Source organism: Prionailurus viverrinus, chromosome B2 (genome assembly GCF_022837055.1).
Source record: "Prionailurus viverrinus isolate Anna chromosome B2, UM_Priviv_1.0, whole genome shotgun sequence".
Taxonomy (NCBI): domain Eukaryota; kingdom Metazoa; phylum Chordata; class Mammalia; order Carnivora; family Felidae; genus Prionailurus; species Prionailurus viverrinus.
Window position 1 is genome coordinate 53,431,631 of NC_062565.1, and position 26,546 is coordinate 53,458,176.

The window sequence follows — 26,546 nt, forward strand, 5'->3', positions numbered from 1 at the left end:
GAGATGAGATGAGGCATCCTGACACCGCTTAATTCACTCTCACATGAAAACTTTCCTCCTAAAAACAACTTCACTTTGCTGGTCTTTGTCCTAAACAAATGGATTTGAAATCATATCAAACCAATACATACCACGTCATAAAAATAAAAAAGCTTACCCATCACTCTTCACACTCCTGCGGATGACCGGTGCCACAGCACTTACAGCATCGGCTGTTCCGAATGGGTCCCAGCAGGAGTGACATCGTATTCTCTTGCATCCTGAGGCATCGGAGACAAAAGGAAAACAGATACAATTTACTGTTGTTATGAGCGGAAGACTGGTGTGAATAAGACCTAGGTGTGGAGACTTTGTCACAGTCAGAGCCAGCATCAGAAACCAGCTGGCATGTTTTGCCCCAGTGGAAGCCTGAAATGAATACCTTTCCATGCAATTCCAAACCATGGTTCTCACGCTGACCCCGCCAACATTTTCAGGAGAGGCCCCTAGAAGATGCAGTCCTGAGCCCCGCAAACCAGCTCTTCCTAGGTCGACATCCAGGTGGAAGCCCAAAATGTTTGGTTCATTTCCTATCTCGTGCTACACCAGCAAGCCCTCACCTTCCTGGTGTCACTGGGGTACATTCTGAAAGTTATCTGTGATTTTAGTAGAATAAATTGATGGTCTTTTATTTTCCCCTCTGCCTCTGTCTTTTCCTCTTTTATCTACACTTCTGTCCTCAGTGCCACTGTAATGAAGTTATTTTAACTATTTTTTAAATTTTTTTTTTATTTTAAGAGAGAGAGAGAGAGAGAGAGAGAGAGAGAGCAGGGAAGGTGCAGGAAGAGAGGAAGAAAGAGAAAATCCTAAGGAGGCTCTGCTCTGACAGCCTAGATGCAGGGCTCGAACTGTGAGATCATGACCCGAGCCCAAATCAAGGGTCAGATGCTTAACTGACAGCCACGTAGGCACTCCTGTAATGAAATTTAATTAGCTTCTCCACTTCCAACTTGCCTGTTTTCATCCACTCACACTGTAGTCAGAGTGATGTATCTGTGAGGCAAATCTCAAAATCCTGCAAGATTTTTTAGTATCTTCTCCTTCCCTTTTTATCCCTTTTTCCTACTCCCACTTATTTCCACCCTTATCTTTTGCCACCTCTAGCAGCAGCTTTCTAAAACCTTAAATAGAGAATTACTTCCACTTCCATTGAGCTGTGTTCTCTGGCCCAAGGCCTTTGTAATAGCTATTGCCTCTGCATGGAAGGCAAATCCATTACACCAGAATCTCGGTAGAGCCGAAACAAGAGAATTTTTTTTAAGTGCTAGGTGATTGTAATGTAACATCCCAGGTTGAAAAATCACAGTAACTTAAACCTTTTGTTTCAGAGATAAGAAAACAAATTCAGAAAAGTTATCCGAGTCATCCAATATTACATGTCTCAGGGCTCTCTTTACCTTTTTGTTGTTGTTGTCAAAATGATTGATTACTTTTTTTAATGTTTATATTAGAGAGAGAGAGACAAAGCATGAGCAGGAGAGGGGCAGAGAGAAAGGGAGACAGAGAATCCAAAGCAGGCTCCAGGCTCTGAGATGCCAGCACAGAGCCTGATGCGGGGCTTGAACTCACAAACCATGAGATCATGACCTGAGCTGAAGTCAGATGCTTAACTGACTGAGCCACCCAGCCTCGCCAAAATGATTTATTTTAAAATTTCACTTTGAATGTCATTCTGTAAGAGCTATACACCTCTCAAATTTGATTTCATTTTTATTTTTTGAGACAGTGCATGCAAGTGTATTGCACGCAAGTGGGGGAGGGAAGAAGGAGAGGGAGAGAGAGAATCTTAAGCAAGCTCTACTCTCAGCACAGAGCTGGACTTGGGGCTCAAACTCACAACCGTGAGATCATGACCTGAGCCGAAATCAAAAGTTGAATGCCTAACCAACTGAGCCACCCAGACACCCCTCAAATTTGATCTTTTAATACTATTTTGAAATAGCAACTGAATTGGGGACATGATGGAAAAACTGTCACTGTGTCTCAGTTCTCCCTTATGCAGAATGATACTCCAGTCAGCTATTTCAAATGCTCATTTTCATCTAGTATATCAATATGGGACTTTTAAAATCTATCTATCATGGGGGCCTGGGTGGCTCAGTAAATTAAGTGTCTGACTTAGGCTCAGGTCATGATCTCACGGTTCATGAGTTTGAGCCCGGCATCAGGCTCTATGTTGACAGCTCGGAGCCTGGAGCCTACTTTGGATACTGTGTCTTGCTCTCTCTCTGCCCCTCTGCTGCTCATACTCTATCTCTCTCTCCCTCAAAATAAATAGATGTTAAAAATATATCTATTCAAAGTTCCTCTGTGAAAACCTACTTTTGAAAATGCAAAACCCAGAAATAATTTAGTGAGTAGAGACAGCAATGTTCCTTATTTCAAATGTGTTATTTGGAGCAAGATAAAATTTTTCTACGTACCTTTTAAACTAAAGTTTTGTTAAGACATTCCAGAGAAAACTTTACAGCTCAATTTAACTAACTTATGGGCTTATTTCTGGTCTTTTCCCTTAAAATTGCAGAGACTTTTAATCTGAGTTTCCCTCTGTGTCCCCCATCACGCCCCACACTCCTCAGAGATTAAGCTCTCAAGGCTTTAGTCACAGAGCTGCTAATAATCTCTTGTGCTGGCATTTTATACAATCTATTGTACCAGGATGATAGGATGTCTGGTTTACTCACTTATAAACTCTAGATAATGATAAGGGCACCTTTCTGCATGCCACGGGCATAACAAAGCTAAAATACCAGTCAACTGGCCAGATTAGTAACTGAGGAAGAGCAGGAGTGAGTTTCAAATCTCTCCTTTGACAACACAGTTATCAGTTTGAAGATACAATCAAAGCTCCTAGCCATAGCACTTTAACCAGATGAACTGAATCCTACAAAGATAAAGCAGTCAGGCAAGACATCAACATATAAACAAACCTCATTAACTGTGGCTTAGGTGTGCAACTTACAAAAACCTCGTGAGCTTGTTTTTTTTTTTTTTTTTTTTTACCTTTGGGATAATAAAGTTTTGAGGATACAAATCTAACCATGCTTGAAAAACTGAGAAAATGTACACATTAAGTATATATACAGTGATAGTTGATATAATTAATAAATACAATGAGAAAAAGATCATCCCAGCTTGGTTCCGGATATGAGTGGATATGTGTATTCTGCTGCCCTCTACTGGGCATCAAAGAATGATTTTCGGTTCCATCTCCATTGAGAATCTTTTCACAATGGAAATTAATTACTTGGTGAAGTTCTAAGAACCAAACATAAAATACAGTTCATTAAAAAAAAAAAAAAAGTTAACAAAATACAAATAAAATACCACAGACAATAAACCCCAAGGGTTTGATGGGTTTTTTTCCCCTAAATTGTTCCCACTTTACATTTTAGACCAAGAAGATCAAAAATCTGGCTGAGCTTTTACTGAGAATTATTTTTATCCTTTTAAAAATTTTTTAATGTTTATTTATTTTTGAGAGAGAGAGAGAGAGAGACAATGAGCGCATGAGCAGGGGAGGGGCAGAGAGAGAAGGCGACACAGAATCTGAAGCAGACTTGAGGCTCCGAGCTGGCAGCACAGATTCTGATGTGGGGTTCAGACCTATGAACTGCGAGATCATGCCCTGAGCTGAAGTTGGACGCTTAACCAACTTAGCCACCCAGGCACCCCAGAATTATTTTTATCCTAAAGACTGAGAGTTTCATTCTGAATTGAAACAAATCGGATTAATCAGTTTTATCAGTATTAGTTACACAGATATAAAATGTTTTGAATAGTTAAAATTTCATCTCAAGATTTGCTAATGTCACACTGTATGTTTCTGGTAAATTATCTAACTTTATTCCATGAAATAATTTTTTTGTTTCACCTAATCCTAATACTAATCTTGCTTTAAGTACTATTAGTATTTCTTATTCAACATATACAGAAATCTAGGCAAAAAGAAATAAATTTTCTGAAGACTCATACCAGAAAAAGCAAGTGGCAATTTGAACTCAGGCAAATTCATTACAGAAGTCATGCTCTTGTGACTATGTTAAAGGGTATACATGTAAAATGGTGATGATGGACATTACAATGCAAAATGTCCTTGCAGGAAAAATTCACTCACCTATTCATTTGTGAAAGTCAGTACACCATGGTTAATTTCAAATTTGTCAAAGGCAGAAATATGTTAGGACATAGCATGTATCATGATAAATCACAGAAATATTTCATCTTGAGATACCAATTTTAAAAGTAGGGATACTAAAAGTAAATATGGTTTATATTCCACAGGTGATGTTCTCAGAATTCTCCCTGCTTTTCTAACTCCCCAGCTTTTGCTCATTTCCATTATCTTGACATGACTTGGTTAGGTTAATGCCTCCTCACCTTTCAAATGTGTTTATAATCTTTGCTGCAGGGAAGTTTTCACTACTTTCACATCTGTTTTATGAGCTTGTGCAGAAAATAACAAAATAATATTTTATATGGCAGTATTAAGACTGGCTGGCTTAAACAACAGAAATTAATTTTCTCACAACTACAGGCTGGAAATTCAAGATCAAGATGGGCTACCTTCCTGGCTTGTTGACAGTGGCCTTATCAGTACGTGTTCACGGGACCTTTCCTGCATGCCTGTAGAGAGAAAGAGATTGTCCTCTTTCTTTTCTCATAAGGCCACCAGTCCCATAGGATTCATTACCACCCATAAGCCCTGTCTCCAAATACTGCCACATGGGGGTTGGAGCTTCCACATATGAACTTGGGAGGGACATAGCATCATCCTATACATTTCTATAGCACTTCTCCTTTCTTAGGATGAATGTATTGGAATCACCTGTTTACTTACCTACATCTCATTACACACAAGTAACTGCAGGCTAGACAATGCAACTATTCTGCCACTATATCCTTGGCCACACGGTGAGTGGTGGCTAAATGAATTAATAGGTAACACTAACTACCTATTCTGCTCCTTTAGCATGTCTTAGAAAATGCCATAATCACCTAGGAGTTAAGCCTAAACAGATACCTAGGGCTTTGCTGGAGATTGAATATCCAAACAAGCCTCATGCTATGGCTAGAATAAAAAAGTCAAGAAATAAAAGATGTTGGCAAAATGTGGAGAAAAAAGGTACCCTACTGGTGGTAGGAATGTATATTGGTGCAACCATTGTACAAACTAGTATGGAGATTCCTCAAAAAATTAAAAATAGAAATACCATATGACCCAGCAATTCCACTATTGGGTATTCACCCAAAGAATAAAACAATACTAATTCAAAAAGATGTACACACCCCTATGCTTACTGCAGCATTATTTATAGTAGCCAAATTATGGAAGCAGCCCAAATGTCCACAGATAGATGAATGGATAAAGAAAATGTGGTACACATATATACAATGGAATATTACCCAGCCATAAAAAAAAAAATGAAATCTTGCCATTTGCAACAATATGGACAGACCTAGATGATATTACACTGAGTAAAATAAGTCTGAGAAAGACAAATAATACATATAATTTCACTTATATGAGGAATCTAAAAAACAAAATGAACAAACAGAAAGCAGAAACACCCCCATAAATATAAAGAACAAACTGAAAGTTGCCAGAGGGGAGATGAATGGCAAGACAGGAAAAATAGGTGAAGGGGAGTGGGAGATACAGGCTTCCAGTTATGGAATGACTAAGTCGCAGGGATCAATGGCACAGCACAAGGAATACAGTCAATGGCACTGTAATAGCGTCATATGGTGACAGATGGGAGCTACACTTGTGCTGAGCACAGCATAACGTATACACTTGTTGAATCACTACGTCGCACACTTGAAACTAATGTAGCTGTGGGTCAACTATAGTTCAATTTAAAAAAAACCAAAAATGACAAAAAATTCTTGTGCGCTAACTCTGCTACTGAATGTTATGACTTGAGTCTCCCCCAACGTCCTCATCAAAGTGGCAGGATGACCTGTCAGTTAAACTAAACGCTGATCAACAGTCACTCCAGGAAGCAGGTGCTTCACCCATTTGTGTGCGTAGTATACCAAATGAATTTCTAAGTTCTTATTTCAGATGATTGAGCTTTTCAAGAATAGGGTAAATAAGTCAATAAAGTATAACCATTGAAAACAATGACCATGTGATACGGATACTACACTCAACAATCAGGTAAAATTATGTATTTTAAAAAAATAAAACACTGCAATCAGGCCTGTACAACACTTTATTGAACTTTGAATAACAAGCATGTAACAAAATTTAGAGCATGATTAGGATAAAATATCTCAAATATGTTCCTTACAAAGGCATTAAGTACAGTACACAAAGACTAATGTTTTAAAGTCTGCTAAAAATATCAAGACATACTAGAATCTGTGGAGTTACCTTTCCTCTCAACTAGAGCATTTATTCCCATTAGCTTTGCTACAATGAAAGTTAACATATAGGACCATACACATGTAATAAATGAAATGGCAAATGAAGGCATCCAACAAACATTCCAATTGCTAAGCAAGTATGAAGAATAAAGTCTTTTATTTCTGAACCATCATTTCCTTTGACAACACCAGGTACAATGAAACTGTTTTCCAAAATGTTTTTAATGTTATATAATTTGGACCATTCCCATTGGAACCAATAGTCTTTCTTAGCATACTCATTAATCAAATTTGAGAATTTGCAAATGTACTTAAGAAACACCTTACTCTCATACAGAGGTGACATTCAAAACACTGAACAACCAGCAGCCCGTTGTCCCTACCCACCAAGCACAGATGCTGGAGTAAATGACTGGCATGGCAATACAGTCTGTCCTAGCTGTATATCAGCCCTGATGTTATTTCCAATGACCAGACACATGTTTTGGCTAATGTACAAGCATGTGCTATGAGATATGAAACATGAAATTCACACAGACATGAAACTGAACTCAAATACTCTGCTGCATGGAGGCTGAATGTGAAATATTTCACAGTGACTGAAATTGACTGGCTAACAGGCAATGGTGTTGTTTTTTTTATATATATATAATTCAACTTTGATTAAAATAAATGGACTTATAAGACACCCTTGAGATTTAGTTAATGCTACTAATCCAAAGGCTCTGAATTACTGAGGAGCCTTTAAAATCAGTATATGTGACCTTTCATATATTTTTCCTTAAGAAAAAGTAATAATAAAAACACCGAGGTACTTTAGTTTCTTTTCAAGGGATTATGTTATTATCTTCCTGAGATGCAAAAGACCATAAAAGAAAAGCACCACGCCTAGGTTGCTGAATGAGGCATCAGACACTAATAGTTTGGTCCTTTTCTAAATGGATCTCTTCCAACAATTACACTAAAACATAGCGATGGATCGCAGATTCCAGGGGGGCCTGGTTGTCCTTGGATTCCAGGTTTTCCATGATCTCCATCTTTGCCTGGGAGACCTGGGTCTCCTGGAGGACCTTCTTTGCTTATTCCAGGAGGACCCTCTGGACCTAAGAAGGGACATGATCAATATATGAACGGAGGAGTTTTGGTTTTTGATGATATAGGTGATTCTGTAAGAAATGGAAATGGGAAAAAAAACAAATCCTAAAAGTTTTACATATTTGCACTAATGTGAAAAGAGAAGTACTCTCTTGCTAATTCTATATACCTTCCATTTAGAAGACTATGGAGAAATGATCAGTAATTTTTATAAAACCAGGCTAAGCTATATCAATATAGCAATCACCCTGCTGATTAAGACACTGAGCTAACATTCTAATATTTTAATTGGTGGGTTGTCCAAACTTATTTCTTCCTTCCAGCATATCTTCTGCCAATTATTATAAATTAGCAAGTGAGAGATGAGTAAGCTAAAACTCTACAACTCTACTGAAGTCACTTTTGTGCCATTTTTGCAGTAAAATGATTTTTCATTACACACGTTTTTAGGTTTCCATATTTAAATACAGTGCTATTACCATGGCGTAATTGTGATCATTATACACACAAAGGTGTTACAGCACTAATTTGAGAACCACAGCCTAATTAGCTCAATTAGCATGCTCAAAGGAAGGAGAGTTAACAGGATATTATGTGAAAGGTGATGACTCAAAGTAACAAAAAACATTCAGGGTGTGAAATGGAGCAGCATAGGTTGAGGCACTCTCTACTACTAATAATTCCTGCTGCTACCACTAAGAGACATTTAGTCAGCATTTAACTACAACTGTAGATACTGTTCCAAGCATTTTACATGAAGACTTTTGAATCCTTTCATCCCCGCAAAAGCCTCACGATGTTCTAACATCTAAAGTAACAGTAATAGCACCCATTTACTGAAAACATGATTGTTACGCACTGTTCCAAAAGCACATGTATTAATTCATATCATTTTACAATAATGTCATGATGCAGGCAACATCTCATCACCATTTCACCAATGAGGAAATGGAGGCCTGACGAAGTTAAAATAACACAGCTAGCCAAGGCTGCCCTACGAGTCCACCACTGCAGGTGTTCTGCTTCCCTGAGAATCATAAAGAGCGAACACTGATATACACTAGATAAGCTTGGGTGACTAAAACCATTCCAGAAGTATTCTAAGGACTAGTCTTCTAAGGCATCCAAATGATAAACAAGAGAAAATCCGGAATGATTGATCAATAAGCTGGAGGAAGAAAATTCCAGTAGTTAGAGCTCAATATGTTCAATGTGAATCATTCAAAAAAGGAAACAAATGTCTTGATTTCAAATTTTTTGACATAGATTTATGCAGATTTTCTTAAAGCCAAATGTGCAGCAACACTTAGGAGCATGTACCAGTTCTTACCTGGGGGACCAGGAGGACCTTGTTCTCCAGGGTACCCAAACCCTTGGTTCCCCTTTGCCCCGTTTCTTCCTGGTAGGCCTGCAGAGTGTCAAAGATGGGAATAAGCTTACTTTTCCTATAAAATCACATCCTGCTAGATTGCTTCTTTCAAAGCTGTTAATATACACATTGGAAGAAAAATAAATTTGGGGGTGCCTGAGTAGCTCAGTTGAGTGTCCGACTCCTGATTTCAGCACAGGTTAAGATCTCAAGGTTTATGGGTTCAAGCCCCACCTCTGGCTCTGCACTGATGCGTGGAGACTTCTTGGGATTCTCTCTCTCTCAAAATAAATACAAACTTAATTTTTTTTTAACAAAAAAAGAAAAATATTTTTAAAAAAAGCTTGCCACTTATTTATTATTACTAATGGGAAACAGAATTTTTGAAGCAAAAATTTCTAAAATTATCAGTGATCTAGAAGGATCTAATATTGAAATATTGAAAAGGAAAATTGTTTGGGATTATTAACCCTTGTGTTATTCATAGTTGTTTATTACTTTGAACATCTCAATTGTTCACATAATACTAAATAAAAAGGAAAGAATTATCAACTGATATTTCACATAAACATTCAAAGACAATGATAAGTAAGTTGTGGGCTATTAAGAAGTTTGGTGGCAAAATATAATTTTTCCTATAATAGAAAAATTCCTAAGGTAACAGAAGTTACTGGAGTCAAAATAAAGGAAAGTGTGATTTTCTATTTAAAGACCTTCTTATCAAAGACTCAGGCAAAATCTCTAAGTGCACTATCAATAATTTCTAATTTGTAACTTCACAAGCTTCAAACTTTAATTTTTCTCACTTTAGAATATTGCTTTAAGAAAACAGAATTGCTTTTTAACTAGTTGAAAAATTATTTTATTTTTTTATTTTTTAGAGATAGAGAACAAGCAGGGGAGAGGGGCAGAGGGAGGGGAAGGGAGAGAAAAAGAGACGGAGAGAAAAAGAGAGAGAAAGAGGGGGGAGAGAATCTTAAGCAAGACCCATGCTCAGCATGGAGCCTGATGTGGGGCTCAATCCCACAACCCTGGGACCATGACCTGAGACAAAAATCAAGAGTCAGACACTCAACTGACTGAGCCACCCAGGCACCCTGACAAATTATTTAAAGACTCAGGGATACGAAAAGCTTTTTGGCATCATAAAACCAAAGATCAACCCTTGCCTTAAATCAATTTAGAAAGCGAATACAAAATATGTACACAAGTTCAGCACCTTTTAATCCTCTGGCACCTGGACGTCCAGGAGCACCCACTAATCCAGGAACACCATCTCTTCCTGGCAAACCAGGAAATCCTCGAGGACCTTCTGGGCCTATGGGACCCGGTGGCCCAGGAATACCAGGAGAACCATGTTGAGACTGGCAATGATCACAACTTTGAATTCTTCCACTCTGAAGTAAGACTGGTAGCTGAGCTTAAAAACAAAGAAGCCCCACCCCTTAAGTTTAAATAGGCATTGGTAAAATCACTAACCACTTTTTTCACAATTTATAGATGCCCATCTCTTGACCAATAACTTCACTTCTAGGAATTTAACTGTGGAAATACTCTGTTCTATGCAATCATTTTATTATTACAATCACTTAAAATGGGGGGGGGAGTGAAAGCACCCCCAAAAAAATAGTGTAAATTATAGACATCCATATTTATGAATTACATTATCAGAATTATGTCAGAAAATTTAATTCATGTGAAATAATGATAAATTGTTTTATTAAAAAGATTATAAAAGAGTACATATTATTTTCATTTTTAAAAAATTACTCATCTAGGGAAAAAAACAGGAGTTTATAAATTTCCTTTATTTTCTTCTAATCTTACTTATATATTTTATAATTTCTACCAATAATTACTATTATTTTACCAATTTTAAAAAAGTTATTAAAATCTCTGTTTGAGACTCACCTCTTAATACATCGGTGCAAACTTGTCGAATAAACTGTTCTGAAAATTCTCTTCCCTGCATCAAATTATTAGTGGGTTATAACATGTACATACCAAGTAAAAAGCAATGAAAACATGAGAAATTGGAAAGAAGCAGAATACATACAGGCTTTCCATCCAATCCTGGAGGTCCTTGAGGACCTGTTTCGCCTGGCTGCCCCTGGGGACCCATAGGCCCCATCAGGCCGTCCACCCCAGACTCTCCTTTTGGTCCAGTGGCACCTCTGATGCCAGGCTCTCCCTTTTCACCTCTCTAAAATCAGAAGAAATCTTCAAAAGTTCTGTTTCAATATTTCAGAAGGTATAACTGCATCATAAAAGTCCTTAAGGATATGAATATTAACATATACATACATATATATATAAAGTACATTATGTAGAGAACAGCTATGAAATGCTGTTATTGATCAGAGGGGAATTTTCATATCATATTCAACTGCCATTTATCCATCCATCCACCCATCCATCCAACCCCACAAATCTCCTCAATTTATTCAACATATTGTGTAGGCGATACATGTAGCACTAGAGAAACAACAAACGTGCCAGTCTTGTTCTCAAAGAGATTACATTCTAGAGAGACAAATACAGAAACACAATATTCTTTGTTAAATTTTTGCACAAAAAAACTTAGCTCCTAATACAGATGAAGAACCAATAATATTCACAAATATGCAACATTTCACACCTAATTCAACAAATCTACATATTCTGAAAATCACTATTAAAGAACTACTGAAGAATGTGAAAGGCATTTTCTGCCAAAGCTAGATTTATTCAGCACTGAAAACTGAAGCAGTATGGACTGAAGAGAGAGCATAATACATGAAGAAACATACCTCGCCTTTTGCACCATGATGACCTTGAATTCCCTTTGAAAATTAATAGGAGAAAAAAAAACATAATAAACCTGCAAGGTACAGTACTATTAGCATGGTGTGCACCTGTTACCACACATTTAATCAAACTTTACTTTTCAATCTGAAAAGTACTGATAGAATTAGTGAAAGAATTACACATGATACTCTCTCTGCCTTTTTAAAGGAGACTAATGACTAGGTGATATGCTACCTGGATAATATAAAATTGTTAATTTATGTCACTGTTTCATTCTTAGATGTGAATATTTTTATATGCTGCAGGTCAAATATGTAGGTTAGAATGGAATTCTATGTGAATTCTATTTCAGTTCTATTCTGGATTTTAAATATGTTGCTATTTTAATGTAAATTAAACTCAATCAGGTAATATAAGGTATGTTTATGCTTTTATTTGGTGATTAAGATAAGTATTCCATTTTCCCAAGTTTATGTTCTTAAAATTAAATTTCAATTGAGTACTATTTATAAAAGATGGAATAAAGCAAAGATGCCATTAAAGGCGATTAACAGGGAAGAAAATACCCATTTGTCCTATGCCTAAACCACTCACTGCTGGCAATTCAGAGATTAGAAAAGCAGTGTGATGTATAATATGGTATTCTTCCCAAGTGATATTATACACACTGGGGAGCTCACACATGAAACTCATTCACCGTTAGAATCACTGAATACATCTGGATGGTTCTATTAAATGATTTCCCACTCATCTCTCACATATTCATTACAATGGCAAATTATAGATGATAAGAGCTTTCAGGAAAGGCATGAAAATTTCCCATTTTTCAAATTCATTGTGGGCTCCAAATGAGCCCAAGTGGGCTCCTTTGTGAGCCCAAGTGGGCTCCAAAATCACCTGATATCAGTTCTGGGAAAGGGTAGAGCTTGCACACACACAGGTAGGATTTCATTATTCAAGTTTCAAATTAAAAGTCAGAGTTCTGCAATTCACTATAAAATTTAGCACATGACATTTCACACAATGAAACTTGAATTTGCATATTTATTTTGCTTTATTTCTAGGTCCCTTAAACATGGATACCCAGATTGGACAAAAGGGAAGACAAATGGGGTAAAATCAGAGTATGGCACAGAAAGAGACATACTCTCAAATTAAAACAAGAGCATAAAAACACTAAGTTTCCATGTAAAAATATATTAGTGAGTAAAACACTTCAAGATTGTTCTTTAAATATTGAAGTTTCTGCAGAAATGCTGAGGTGTTCCCTCCCAGACATAACCCTACAACTGGAGCTTGTGTAAGAGGAAACACAGAATAGGAAGTTCTCAGGACTAGAACTGAGTTAGAGCTGCGACTGAAAACACCGGTTATCTGAGAATCCACTGGGATGGTTTCATGAGAGGAACCCAACATTAAGGCCAAGAAATCACACACTTGCAGCCCTTTGTAGGATGACAGGTAACTAATAATGTTTACATTCTATTACAACTATTCAGCTGCTGAGAAGCAACAGTTGCTTTGACCCCCAGGTACTCCATTAGGGCTCAGTTACCGGTGGTGAGAACACCAGCATGCAACAAATCTTGGGCAGAAGTTTTCTAGGAAGCCCAAACCCTGCCCTAGGGTGGCCAACCACTATTTCCCTTGAGAAGTGAGGGGAAAAAAACCTAACATGTTTAGGGAAGTGTGAAGAGAGTGTTATCTGTAAGCCAGTGAGCTAGCTAAGTTGTGAGCTCAGATTCCACAGGAAATAGCCTTCTTCTCAGAAAGTTCCTGTAAGAATTTTTGGTGAAGGGCCTGGGTTGTGGAGGTTGAATGGACGAGGAAGTTAAGGTTGTCCTATGAGAAGAGCGGTTTATTGATACTGTGTGATTGACTTAGAGAAACCTAGGGGGTCAGTCTGTGCTGCCAGGGAGGAGAATGGGGTCAATGCTGGTCATGTCATCAAGTGGATCTAAGTGGAGGAGCAATAAAATTAAAAGACACATTTTACTGAGCATAGACGTAGACAGACAAACTTCGTCTTTCTCCTCTTTTGCTCTTGCTGTTGGCTTCTAAATTCTCAACTCTTTTGAATATCTAGCACTCACCTTCCATCCTATCTTACACACAACCCTGTGACCACATGCTTTTACACCTCTCTCCAATGGTCTCCGATATCTCCAGGTGAGGGACATAGAGACCCCTGTCCTTGAAGACATCACTCACAGTTTTATCCACCTATCTCCAGAACCAGTGTAATTACTGAATCTGTCTTGAATGTCACATTCGAAAGAGGTCTATCCCATGAGGGGATCATATGTACAGTCTGTCCTTTCAGTGTGGACCAAGTTGGATCTGAGCTTAACTACTGGCAGTGCAGCAGCAAACAAGCTACCATTACATACAAATCACTTTTATGCCACTTTTGGTCCAATTTGGCTGTGACTGTACTTACATGCCACATGGCAATCTCACTGAAGATAACATTTGAAAAAGTCTCTAGTGTAGGAAATTGTATCTCTGAACACACAAGAGGGAAACAAGAATATTCTTCCACTGCTTATAGGCTTCAACTACTCCCATTTCAAGAAAAAAATAAAGAGTGAATAGTAAATATGGAGATACTATCATTGTATGGCTGCCTTTGGCCAATAACTATTGTAGAAAGTAAGTGGAATTGTCTACCTTTAGCCATTTACTTGAAGAGAAAAAAGCATGGAGAAACAAGTTTCATAGTCACCAATCAGTATAGGAAAATGAAAACATAAAACATATGATTAAAGCAAACCATTATCACCACCACCATCTGGCATTTTCTTCCTCAGATGCTTAGAATGAGCACTACCATCTATCTACCCTTCTCCCCACTTGTTCCATTTGCAAATAATCCTCTCCCAACACCATCCAGTTATGTGGTTCATTATTCCATTGTCCATCAAAGAAAACAAAAATACCTGTGACCCTGGAATCCCTTGTCTTCCATTTTCTCCCTTTTGACCCTTTAAAATTTAATAAACATCATTGATTAGCTTGCACACATATAATGCAATCTCATATAAGACACAAACTATGTATAACACTGGTGTCAAGAAGAAAGGTCACAAAAAGCAGTGATGCAAATATGCAAAATGATGTAAGAGATAAAGAAGTTAGTCTCTTAGAGGAAGAAAAAAAGAGAATCAACCCTAATATTAATGATGTGAAAAATAATTTAAAAATTCAATGGTTATGGATGTTATTAATTTCAATGACATAATTATGTTTAGTGTTGATTATGTACATGCAAGGACAAGAAGACATCTTTAAAGGAGTTTTTAAAGATGAAAAGTATATTACAAACGTGGAATACTACTCATACATCAAAAAATAAAAGGAATCTTGCCTTTTGCAACAACATGGATGGGACTTGAGGGCATTAAGCTAAGTGAAATGAGTCGGATAGAGAAAGACAAATACCGTATGATTTCACTTACATGCGGAGTGTGACAAAACAAAAACAACCAAACAAGACAAAACAAAAAACTCGAGCTCACAGATACGCAGAACAGAATAATGTTTGCCAGGAGGGAGGGGAGGGTGAGATAGGTGAAAGAGGTCAAAAGATACAAACTTCCTGCTATAAAACAAAAGTCATGGGGATGCGTGTACAGCATGGTTACTGTAGTTGATAATACCATAATGTGTATGTGAAAGTTGCTAAGAGTAATTCTTAAAAATTCTCATCAAAAGAAGAAAAAATGTTGTCACTATGTATGGTGATAGACGGTAACTAGACACATGATGGTGATCATTTCACAGTGTATACAAATTTGAATCATTATGTTGTACACCTGCAATACAGCTGACCCTTGAACGATGGTAGGGTGACGGGTACCACCTCCCTCAAAGTCAAAAATCTGTGGAGGACTTTTGACTCCCCCCAAATTTAACTACTAATAGCCCACTGTCGACCAGAAGCCTTACTAATCATATAAATTAACATATATTTTGTATATGTATTATATTCTATATTCTTACAAGTTAGAGAAAAGGGAATGTTAAAATCATAAGGAAGAGAAATACATTTACAATACTGTATTTATTGAAAAAAATCTGCATGTAAGTGGAACTGAGGAGCTCAAACCTGCATTGTTCAAGGGTCAACTATATACTGTTATATGTCAATTATACTTCAATTTAAAAAATACTGCAAAAATATTTTGAATGAAGATCTTTAAATCAGGACAAATAAGAAGAGAGGAAAATTAACCAAGGTATAAACACATTTGTCCATTTAAAACATACTTGTGGATATCCATCATATATAATGCATGGTACTAACCCCTAAAGTACTACCTCATCCCCATGTGGGATGAGATAATTAGCAGTTTCTGGGAAAACATATACCCAGATAATAAAACAGCGACTTATCTAGTTACCTACATTTTAAATCACTCTAGCACTGTTGATTTATTCATTTATTTACTTAAGTGAATTCCCAATATTTATTGAATGATACCTATTTGCTGGTTCGTAGGGGCACTGAAACAAAAACTGGCATCATCAAGTTGCTTACTGTGTGGTGGTAAAGTTAAGTCATTAAATCAAGAATGATGAAACTGCATAATTAAGCCTCTGGGCTGGATACTATGGGGACAGAGGAGGGGGCATCTGAGAGAGGTGCATCCTACAGGGTGGGGAAAACTACTCAACCTTAAGTGTAGGCTTTAGGGATAAGTAAAAGAGAGCCAAAATAGTCAAGTCAGGAAGCACTTCATGGAACAGACTTTATCTTGAAATGTGTGGGGCACCACAGAAGGATTCCTAAGCGGATGTGTAGCTTAGTTATTGCACGCTGGTAGGAGCATGAGAGGAAGCGGGGAGGACACTGGTAATCTGAGACCCATGACAAGAAATGATTAGGACAGTGCGGACAGGGAGAAGGGGCCAAGTTCAAGAGAGATTTAGATGTGAAACTACCTGTGAAGAGAGAAGAGACTGAGTTTTAGGATGGCTTTCAAGCCTTTTTCCCTGAGATCATTTCATGGGTCTACCAATTACCATGACCAAGAATAGAGTAGGAGCTGGTTTATGGGGAAAGGTGATAAGCTCTGTTTTGGACCTTTTGATGTGTGCACATGACACATTCAAACTCAGTACCAAGAGGGAAACCAGAATATTTGGGTCTAGAGTTCACAGACACTTGCTTAAAATCTACCTCACTCCTAATTTCAAAATTACAGAAATCATAATAATACTTGAGTATCTTTAGTAAAAGGTACTGAATCAACAGCTAAAAAACAATTGTTGACACTGAGACCTCAGCAGATGTTCACTCTACTATTACTTCAATTTGTAATCTCCTTTTATGCCTCCAGAAATCCTAGAACACTTTGCCCTTGTGGTAACACACCCAAATGAAATATCCTTTCTAAGTCACCCTAGATTTCCTCAACCTGATTTAATTTTTTAGTATAATTCTGCTTCCAATGATTAGTTTGAACATGTTTTATATTTGGTGTTAAATATAAAATCTTATCACATTTATTTGTGCCATAAGCCATTCAAATAATTTCTGGAAACATACATAATATAGATATGTAATATTTCAAATAAACATACTAGAAGTATGTAATACAATCTACATATGTTTGGTTGAATCATTTGATTTCCAAGTTTCTACGACAGTAAAATAGAGAATAATCTTAAAAGGAGATCTGATGTTGTCCGAAAAGTTTAGAAGAAAAGAAGAAAGCTGAGACTTAACAATTAGATACTGATGGTGAAGCAGGAAGGAGCCGGAAAAACCACACTACAACTAAAAAGAACAAAGCCCTGATTTTATTGCCAAGCAAAAATTTTAAAAAAGCCAGCAACATACCTGAATGCCTTTTTCACCTTGACTTCCTTTGTCGCCCTGCAAAAAGGCAGTTTAATGTCTATCATAATCTAGGATATTCTGTATCCTTTCAAGTAAACATATTTTTCTGCAGGAAAGAAATATATATGGTCTCCTACAAATTCCACAAGTGCCTTACATGCAGATGCAGACTCCAAAAGGAGAAAAATCATATTATGTCAAAATGTTCTAAGTGAATACTTTCTTGTGCTCTTAAATTTCAAAGGAAAAATTATTATAATTTCTAGTTTACCAGAAATAAGAAAACTTGTCTATATTGATCACAATCTGAGGTTTAGCAAACAAACATGAGAAAACTCATTTTGGCAATTGTTTTACAAAATCAAACTGAAAAATCTTCCATTGAGCTAGTAGTAGCCACAAATTTATAGGAAACAATGAGGCAGAATATAATATTGAAACGGTATTTTTGAAAACATACACTTCAAAAATGAATTTTGGGGGTAAAATCCATATTCCATAATATAAATATTCCTGGGACTTTTCAGCTAGAGTAAACCTTCCAGACCAACTAAGTTCAATGTCCTTGTTCTTAGATCATGAATCTGCAAATCAGGAAAGATAAGCACTTGCCCTCCGATGAACGTGGACACTGTTTCCAAATGTCTTTCCTCCCTCACCATGCTCTCTAAACATTAAGAGTTTTGTGTTACAGACAACAAAATACAGGTGTTCTTTTAAAGGGCAAGTTTTAATGCCATGAAGCTTGAAATCAACCACAGGAAAAAGTCTGGAAAACCTCCAAAAGCATGGAGGTTAAAGAACACCCTACTAACGAATGAGTGGGTCAACCAGGCAATTAGAGAAGAAATTAAAAAATATATGGAAACAAACGAAAATGAAAATACAACAATCCAAACGCTTTGGGACGCAGCAAAGGCAGTCCTGAGAGGAAAATACATTGCAATCCAGGCCTATCTCAAGAAACAAGAAAAATCCCAAATACAAAATCTAACAGCACACCTAAAGGAACTAGAAGCAGAACAGCAAAGGCAGCCTAAGCCCAGCAGAAGAAGAGAAATAATAAAGATCAGAGCAGAAATAAACAATATAGAAACCAAAAAAACTGTAGAGCAGATCAACGAAACCAAGAGTTGGTTTTTTGAAAAAATAAACAAAATTGACAAACCTCTAGCCAGGCTTCTCAAAAAGAAAAGGGAGATGACCCAAATAGATAAAATCATGAATGAAAATGGAACTATTACAACCAATCCCTCAGAGATACAAACAATTATCAGGGAATACTATGAAAACTTATATGCCAACAAATTGGACAACCTGGAAGAAATGGACGAATTCCTGAACACCCACACGCTTCCAAAACTCAATCAGGAGGAAATAGAAAGCTTGAACAGACCCATAACCAGCGAAGAAATTGAATCGGTTATCAAAAATCTCCCAACAAATAAGAGTCCAGGACCAGATGGCTTCCCAGGGGAGTTCTACCAGACGTTTAAAGCAGAGATAATACCTATCCTTCTCAAGCTATTCCAAGAAATAGAAAGGGAAGGAAAACTTCCAGACTCATTCTATGAAGCCAGTATTACTTTGATTCCTAAACCAGACAGAGACCCAGTAAAAAAAGAGAACTACAGGCCAATATCCCTGATGAATATGGATGCAAAAATTCTCAATAAGATACTAGCAAATCGAATTCAACGGCATATAAAAAGAATTATTCACCATGATCAAGTGGGATTCATTCCTGGGATGCAGGGCTGGTTCAACATTCGCAAATCAATCAACGTGATACATCACATTAACAAAAAAAGAGAGAAGAACCATATGATCCTGTCAATCGATGCAGAAAAGGCCTTCGACAAAATCCAGCACCCTTTCTTAATAAAAACCCTTGAGAAAGTCGGGATAGAAGGAACATACTTAAAGATCATAAAAGCCATTTATGAAAAGCCCACAGCTAACATCATCCTCAACGGGGAAAAACTGAAAGCTTTTTCCCTGAGATCAGGAACACGACAAGGATGCCCACTCTCACCGCTGCTGTTTAACATAGTGCTGGAAGTTCTAGCATCAGCAATCAGACAACAAAAGGAAATCAAAGGCATCAAAATTGGCAAAGATGAAGTCAAGCTTTCGCTTTTTGCAGATGACATGATATTATACATGGAAAATCCGATAGACTCCACCAAAAGTCTGCTAGAACTGATACAGGAATTCAGCAAAGTTGCAGGCTACAAAATCAATGTACAGAAATCAGTTGCATTCTTATACACTAACAATGAAGCAACAGAAAGACAAATAAAGAAACTGATCCCATTCACAATTGCACCAAGAAGCATAAAATACCTAGGAATAAATCTAACCAAAGATGTAAAGGATCTGTATGCTGAAAACTATAGAAAGCTTATGAAGGAAATTGAAGAAGATTTAAAGAAATGGAAAGACATTCCCTGCTCATGGATTGGAAAAATAAATATTGTCAAAATGTCAATACTACCCAAAGCTATCTACACATTCAATGCAATCCCAATCAAAATTGCACCAGCATTCTTCTCGAAACTAGAACAAGCAATCCTAAAATTCATATGGAACCACAAAAGGCCCCGAATAGCCAAAGGAATTTTGAAGAAGACCAAAGCAGGAGACATCACAATCCCAGACTTTAGCCTCTACTACAAAGCTGTCATCATCAAGACAGCATGGTATTGGCACCAAAACAGACACATAGACCAATGGAATAGAATAGAAACCCCAGAACTAGACCCACAAACGTATGGCCAACTCATCTTTGACAAAGCAGGAAAGAACATCCAATGGAAAAAAGACAGCCTCTTTAACAAATGGTGCTGGGAGAACTGGACAGCAACATGCAGAAGGTTGAAACTAGACCACTTTCTCACACCATTCACAAAAATAAACTCAAAATGGATAAAGGACCTAAATGTGAGACAGGAAACCATCAAAACCTTAGAGGAGAAAGCAGGAAAAGACCTCTCTGACCTCAGCCGTAGCAATCTCTTACTTGACACATCCCCAAAGGCAAGGGAATTAAAAGCAAAAGTGAATTACTGGGACCTTATGAAGATAAAAAGCTTCTGCACAGCAAAGGAAACAACCAACAAAACTAAAAGGCAACCAACGGAATGGGAAAAGATATTTGCAAATGACATATCGGACAAAGGGCTAGTATCCAAAATCTATAAAGAGCTCACCAAACTCCACACCCGAAAAACAAATAACCCAGTGAAGAAATGGGCAGAAAACATGAATAGACACTTCTCTAAAGAAGACATCCGGATGGCCAACAGACACATGAAAAGATGTTCAGCGTCGCTCCTTATCAGGGAAATACAAATCAAAACCACACTCAGGTATCACCTCACGCCAGTCAGAGTGGCCAAAATGAACAAATCAGGAGACTATAGATGCTGGAGAGGATGTGGAGAAACGGGAACCCTCTTGCACTGTTGGTGGGAATGCAAATTGGTGCAGCCGCTCTGGAAAGCAGTGTGGAGGTTCCTCAGAAAATTAAAAATAGACCTACCCTATGACCCAGCAATAGCACTGCTAGGAATTTATCCAAGGGATACAGGAGCACTGATGCATAGGGCCACTTGTACCCCAATGTTCATAGCAGCACTCTCAACAATAGCCAAATTATGGAAAGAGCCTAAATGTCCATCAACTGATGAATGGATAAAGAAATTGTGGTTTATATACACAATGGAATATTACGTGGCAATGAGAAAAAATGAAATATGGCCTTTCGTAGCAACGTGGATGGAACTGGAGAGTGTGATGCTAAGTGAAATAAGCCATACAGAGAAAGACAGATACCATATGGTCTCACTCTTATGTGGATCCTGAGAAACTTAACAGGAACCCATGGGGGAGGGGAAGGAAAAAAAAAAAAAAAGAGGTTAGAAAGGGAGAGAGCCAAAGCATAAGAGACTGTTAAAAACTGAGAACAAACTGAGGGTTGATGGGGGGTGGGAGGGAGGAGAGGGTGGGTGATGGGTATTGAGGAGGGCACCTTTTGGGATGAGCACTGGGTGTTGTATGGAAACCAATTTGTCAATAAATTTCAGAAAAAAAAAAAAAAAAAAAAAAAAAAATAAAGGGCAAGTTTTGAACAAGAAATTTCTCAAAACCTCAACATATAGTCCCAGTAGGTTTATGTAATATTCACCAAGGTTCTGACACTTAATTGCTGCCCTGAGGGTCATCCCTGTCTCAGCAAGTGTTGCCTACTGCTCACTGGAACAAAACGGTCAATGATCATACTGGTTATAATAACCTAGGGGCCAAGTGCATGATACATGAGAAACAGAAAAATGAAATGGTAGCAAAACCAAAACAGCAAGGGATATAAAGGTGAAGATGTAAGAGTTTGTATCTTTTCCAGAATCAAAGTCAACCTATTTACTTTTAGACTGAAATGTATATATTTGCAGTGGCATGAACTTCTTTGGCAAACGGGCTGTCAGTTGTTGCTTAAAATCACCAAACAAATACTATTTATATAGATACAGCTTCACGGTTCCTTTTTGAGGAGAGAGAGAGAGAATATGAATCTAAAATGTTGCTCTCTTACCTCACCAAAACATTTTATATCAGAATACATGATGTGTATTTTAAACTCCTTAATTTCAAATGAAATTCTATGCAATATAATCTTTCATAAATGGGAACTGCATGGTCAAGTGTTCTGGGTGTAGTTTTTACTATTTTAGACCTTTGTCCCAGTTTTGATAAGAGTAATATTCACATTTTAGTAAGAGTTCCAGACATTGAATACTTTTCCTAAAATAGTCTTGACTCACTTGGACCGACTGCAAAACAATCTGAATTTACAGGCTTTACTTAATAGAATGTTTATATTTTCTGAGCTGCATGCCTCATCCAAGGCCTTCATCTAGGAGACAATACCCATGCAGGAATGTGAAAGATGAGACACAGCTATGGGCATGCGGTTGATCATATTACACATATACCAAATATAAAGGTCATTAAAAGTACAGTCAGTCCAAATTGTGCTACTTTCACAAAAGGAAGACTTACGTGCTAATAGCTGTTTAAAAGTTAATTTTATCCTGGGGCACCTAGGTGGCTCAGTCGCTTAAGCGACCCACTCTTTGTTTCCTCTCGGGTCATGATCTTGAAATTTCATGGGTTCAAGCCCCTTATCGGGCTCTATGCTGACAACACGAAGCCTGCTTGGGATTCTCTCCCTCTCTCTCTCTTCCCCTACCTGACTTGTGCTGTCTCTGTCTCTCTATATAAATAAATAAATAAACTTAAAAAAAAAAAAAGAAAAAAGTTAATTATATCACCTAAACAATGCATACCTTTTTTCCTTGAACTCCCGGCAAACCCAGGTATCCCGGTTCTCCTGGGGGACCTACTGCTCCTGGTTCTCCCTAAGTAACATAGAAATTACATAAAGATTGCAGACCTATTGCTTACGAAAGACACCACTGTTTTTATCTCTACATAAATCCCAAATGTATAACTGATGGTTACAAAGTTTGTTGACCTTTAGTTATTATTGCAGAAATAGTAAAGAATGAAAAGTTTATGGGAGTCCCAACAAAACTTCTTGTACCTTTTCCTATCTTTGTAAGTTAAAATAATTCTGATAGCATAGATTTTAAAATTTTATACATATTTTTCATCTTTATTTTATAGCTTCAACAATAAATAGTAAAGCAGTGATAATAAACATAGGCATCTCGTTTTGTTTGCTAACACTTTCTCTTCCTCCTTGAGACTGCTTATTCTCACACTGCTACTTTAAAGAACCTATTTTATTGTTAAAAAACTGGTGAGGAAACAGTACTAAAATTGTTGAAAATCTCATTATTCATTGTTTTTATTTTGTTATATATTTTCTCACAAACACACAATACACAATTTAGTTACTAAGGTTTTCTCACTACATAAGGCCTAATTTATGTCTTTCACCAAGACATATGAATATTGTGATGTTCTTTATATGCCATTATGTTTTTAAAACATAATTTTAAATTACAGAATAGTACTTAACTGTAGTGATTTATCATCTTTAATAAAATGCCTATTGTTACAATTGGTTTTCACAATGTTTATTTTTATAAACAATATGGGGGTGAATGTCTTTGTAGTTAAATCATATGCACACTTATGTTGGTTCTTCATACACAGGGAAAAGTATTTTCTTAGAAGTAAATTCTTGAGTTGTTTTCAGTACAGGGAATATTCCATGACTTATCCCAATTTTTCTACTCTGCATCATCCCACAGGGATTATTTCCTTCATGGAATAAAGATTCCTTAAAAGTCTTAAGTAAGAACATTTTCTGAAAGTATATAGTGACGAATTATCAATGACATTTAGGTAATGTCTGTAAGACAGGGGACGCAAACCTGAATTTGCCTCATGGTTTGGTTTGAGTTTTACCATTAGTCCCAAACTCTATCACATTAACTAAAGCCTACTCTCTTTCGTGGAAACAGTTTTGCCCTCTTTACTTACTAGGCCCACTCCTGAGCTATTGATTATTACTCTAGATGCTAAAGGCTTGAAAAGAATTAAAAATCCTATTGAAATAAACATCAATTATTTGGTTTGGAGGAAACTGGTATAAGCAGCTCTGAGTCCCCACACTGAAGTCCCATCAAGCAGTAAACAAAGGAATAGCATCACTTGTGAGAGTCATACACACTTCCTTTCAGTTACAGAAGACAGGGATATTCTCTGAACCAAAGAGTAGGTTCATATAAGCATAAGGCTTTTACCATTTCTAGGAAAATCAAGCCAAAATATATTTTGTCTTTTTTACCTAAACTGTGAGAAAGTGTCCCCAAAACAAATGAAACCCCCCATTGGCCATTTTCTTTCCTCAATGAGAACTCTGTGATAGAGGTAATCCTTAATTTCATGTAACTTTTCTTAAGGGATACACATGGTAATCTCATCAAATAATAAAGGGGACTTATAATAGTTTGAATGTATTTCCAAATGTATCAAATGATAATTACCTTTAGCCCAGAAGCCCCAGGCATCCCTTGAAGTCCAGGTTCACCTTTATTTCCCTGTCAATGCATCAAACCATTTGAGTTAAAAAAAAAAAAAGTCATAATATATCTGATATAGACACTTAAGGGAACATCTTTTAAATAATTTTTATATTTCCAACTTTCCACCTGTTTGAAACACAGACTCTGTAGGTTAAGCCTATTTATTAAGAAAAAAACTCTTGTAAACAAGGAATGGGTCTGCACATTTATAAAGCTTTCCAAAACTGTGTTTTAAATCTAGAAGCTCCAAGTAAGGGAAGAAATTCAAATCCTCAGGCACCAGTGCTAATTAGCTGGGTCTCCATACCGCACAGGCCAGAGCCATGGATTTTGACAACATCCTATACATTGAGAATCTTCTTATTTCCCTGTGTCACTTTCTCAGGATGACTCACCTTCGGTGTGCAATTGAAGGAAAGAAAATTAGATTCAAACGTACAGTGGCTTTAAAATATATATATATATATATGTATGTATTACATATGTATGTATTACATATATATATGTATGTATTACATATATATATATGTATGTATTACATATATATATGTATGTATTACATTATATACATTACATTATAATTATATATATATTAATATATTATATATATATAAATATATATTAATATAATTATAATTATATTTGAATATATATATTTCAAATATATAATATATATAAATATATAAATATATAAATATAATTATATATAATACATAATATATTATACATTATATATATATACATATATACATACATATATACATTATATATAAATTATACATTATATATAATATATATAATTATATATATAATGTATATATATAATTATATATAAATATATAAATATAATTATATATATAATACATAATACATTACATTATATATGTATTACATATATATGTATGTATGTATTACATATGTATGTATTACATATATATATACATATGTATGTATTACATATATATGTATAAATATATGTATAAATGTGTACACACACACACACACACACATGCATGCATATATGAAAAGAAAACTTTGTGTTCTTTGTCAGGATTTAAGTGAAGTCCTTTCCAACAAAAGTTTGAAGGACAAGACCAACTTGACAAAGAATACAAAATTATACAAAGGGTGGGATATACAGAGAGAATATGTCTGCTGGCTAATAAGAGAGACTGTCAAAGGTACTGTTGGTTTTCATACACATTCTGATACCTAAAATCCCAACCTGGTTCTGGCAAAAGCCAGAACCAAACTGGGTACACTAGTAATTAAGGTAACCAACTGCATTTTCAGCTTTTGAAAAGTTTTCTAGGTTGCTTATGTTGAGAAACATATGAACACAATATTTGGACTTCATTAAGCATTGAGCACGTAACAACGTTATTAAGCCATGGAGCATTGGTTCCTTAAAATATCTAATTTTACAAGTGATTCAGCAGAAATCCAGAGGTGACAACTTGATTCAAGTCACATGACTTGATTATGTTACCTATCCTAATGTCATTTAGATAATAATTTTAAAAACTGGAATATAGTATGGTTCAGTAGCTATTTTCTAAAAAGGTGTTATAAACCAAATTAGAAGTTTTCTAAAGATCTACCACAAAGTTTCAGCCTCATCTTCGCCCTGTTTAATACAGCTTTGTTTTTTTGGTCCCACTCTAGAATTCATAGCAACTGATAAGGCATAGTTCACAAACATATTAGTTGACAAAATAGGCAGGGATAAAGTAACACACAGGTAAGTAACCTACAGCTGATGGGCTGACTCCAGCCTAATGCAGGCTTTTGTAAATAAAGTTTTGCCAGAAACAGGCACATCCCTATTTGTCCACTGCTGCTTTTGTATTACAACAGCAGAGTTGAGTAGTTGCAACAGCAACTATATGGCCCTCAAAGATTCAAATATTTACTATCTGGCCATTTGCAGAACACCTGAGCTAACATACTACATGAGGAGAATTTGAAGTGTTTCACTGAA

General features: G+C 36.5%; 1 protein-coding gene across 4 annotated transcripts in view; it reads right to left on the reverse strand.

Annotated features, from left to right (window-relative positions):
* Positions 1–6,239: 6,239 nt before the first annotated feature.
* Positions 6,240–26,546, reverse strand: part of COL21A1 (collagen type XXI alpha 1 chain) — a 185,264-nt gene continuing 164,957 nt past the window's right edge. For all 4 annotated transcript variants that reach the window (XM_047859716.1, XM_047859712.1, XM_047859713.1 and 1 more), the window contains 10 exons: positions 24,527–24,580; positions 22,856–22,927; positions 17,508–17,543; positions 14,602–14,646; positions 11,665–11,697; positions 10,932–11,078; positions 10,787–10,841; positions 10,095–10,295; positions 8,837–8,914; positions 6,240–7,514 (listed from right to left, as the gene is read on the reverse strand). In XM_047859716.1, the coding sequence (XP_047715672.1) occupies positions 7,327–7,514; positions 8,837–8,914; positions 10,095–10,295; positions 10,787–10,841; positions 10,932–11,078; positions 11,665–11,697; positions 14,602–14,646; positions 17,508–17,543; positions 22,856–22,927; positions 24,527–24,580 (909 nt within the window). In that variant the 3' untranslated portion in view covers positions 6,240–7,326. The remainder of the gene's footprint in view (positions 7,515–8,836; positions 8,915–10,094; positions 10,296–10,786; positions 10,842–10,931; positions 11,079–11,664; positions 11,698–14,601; positions 14,647–17,507; positions 17,544–22,855; positions 22,928–24,526; positions 24,581–26,546) is intronic.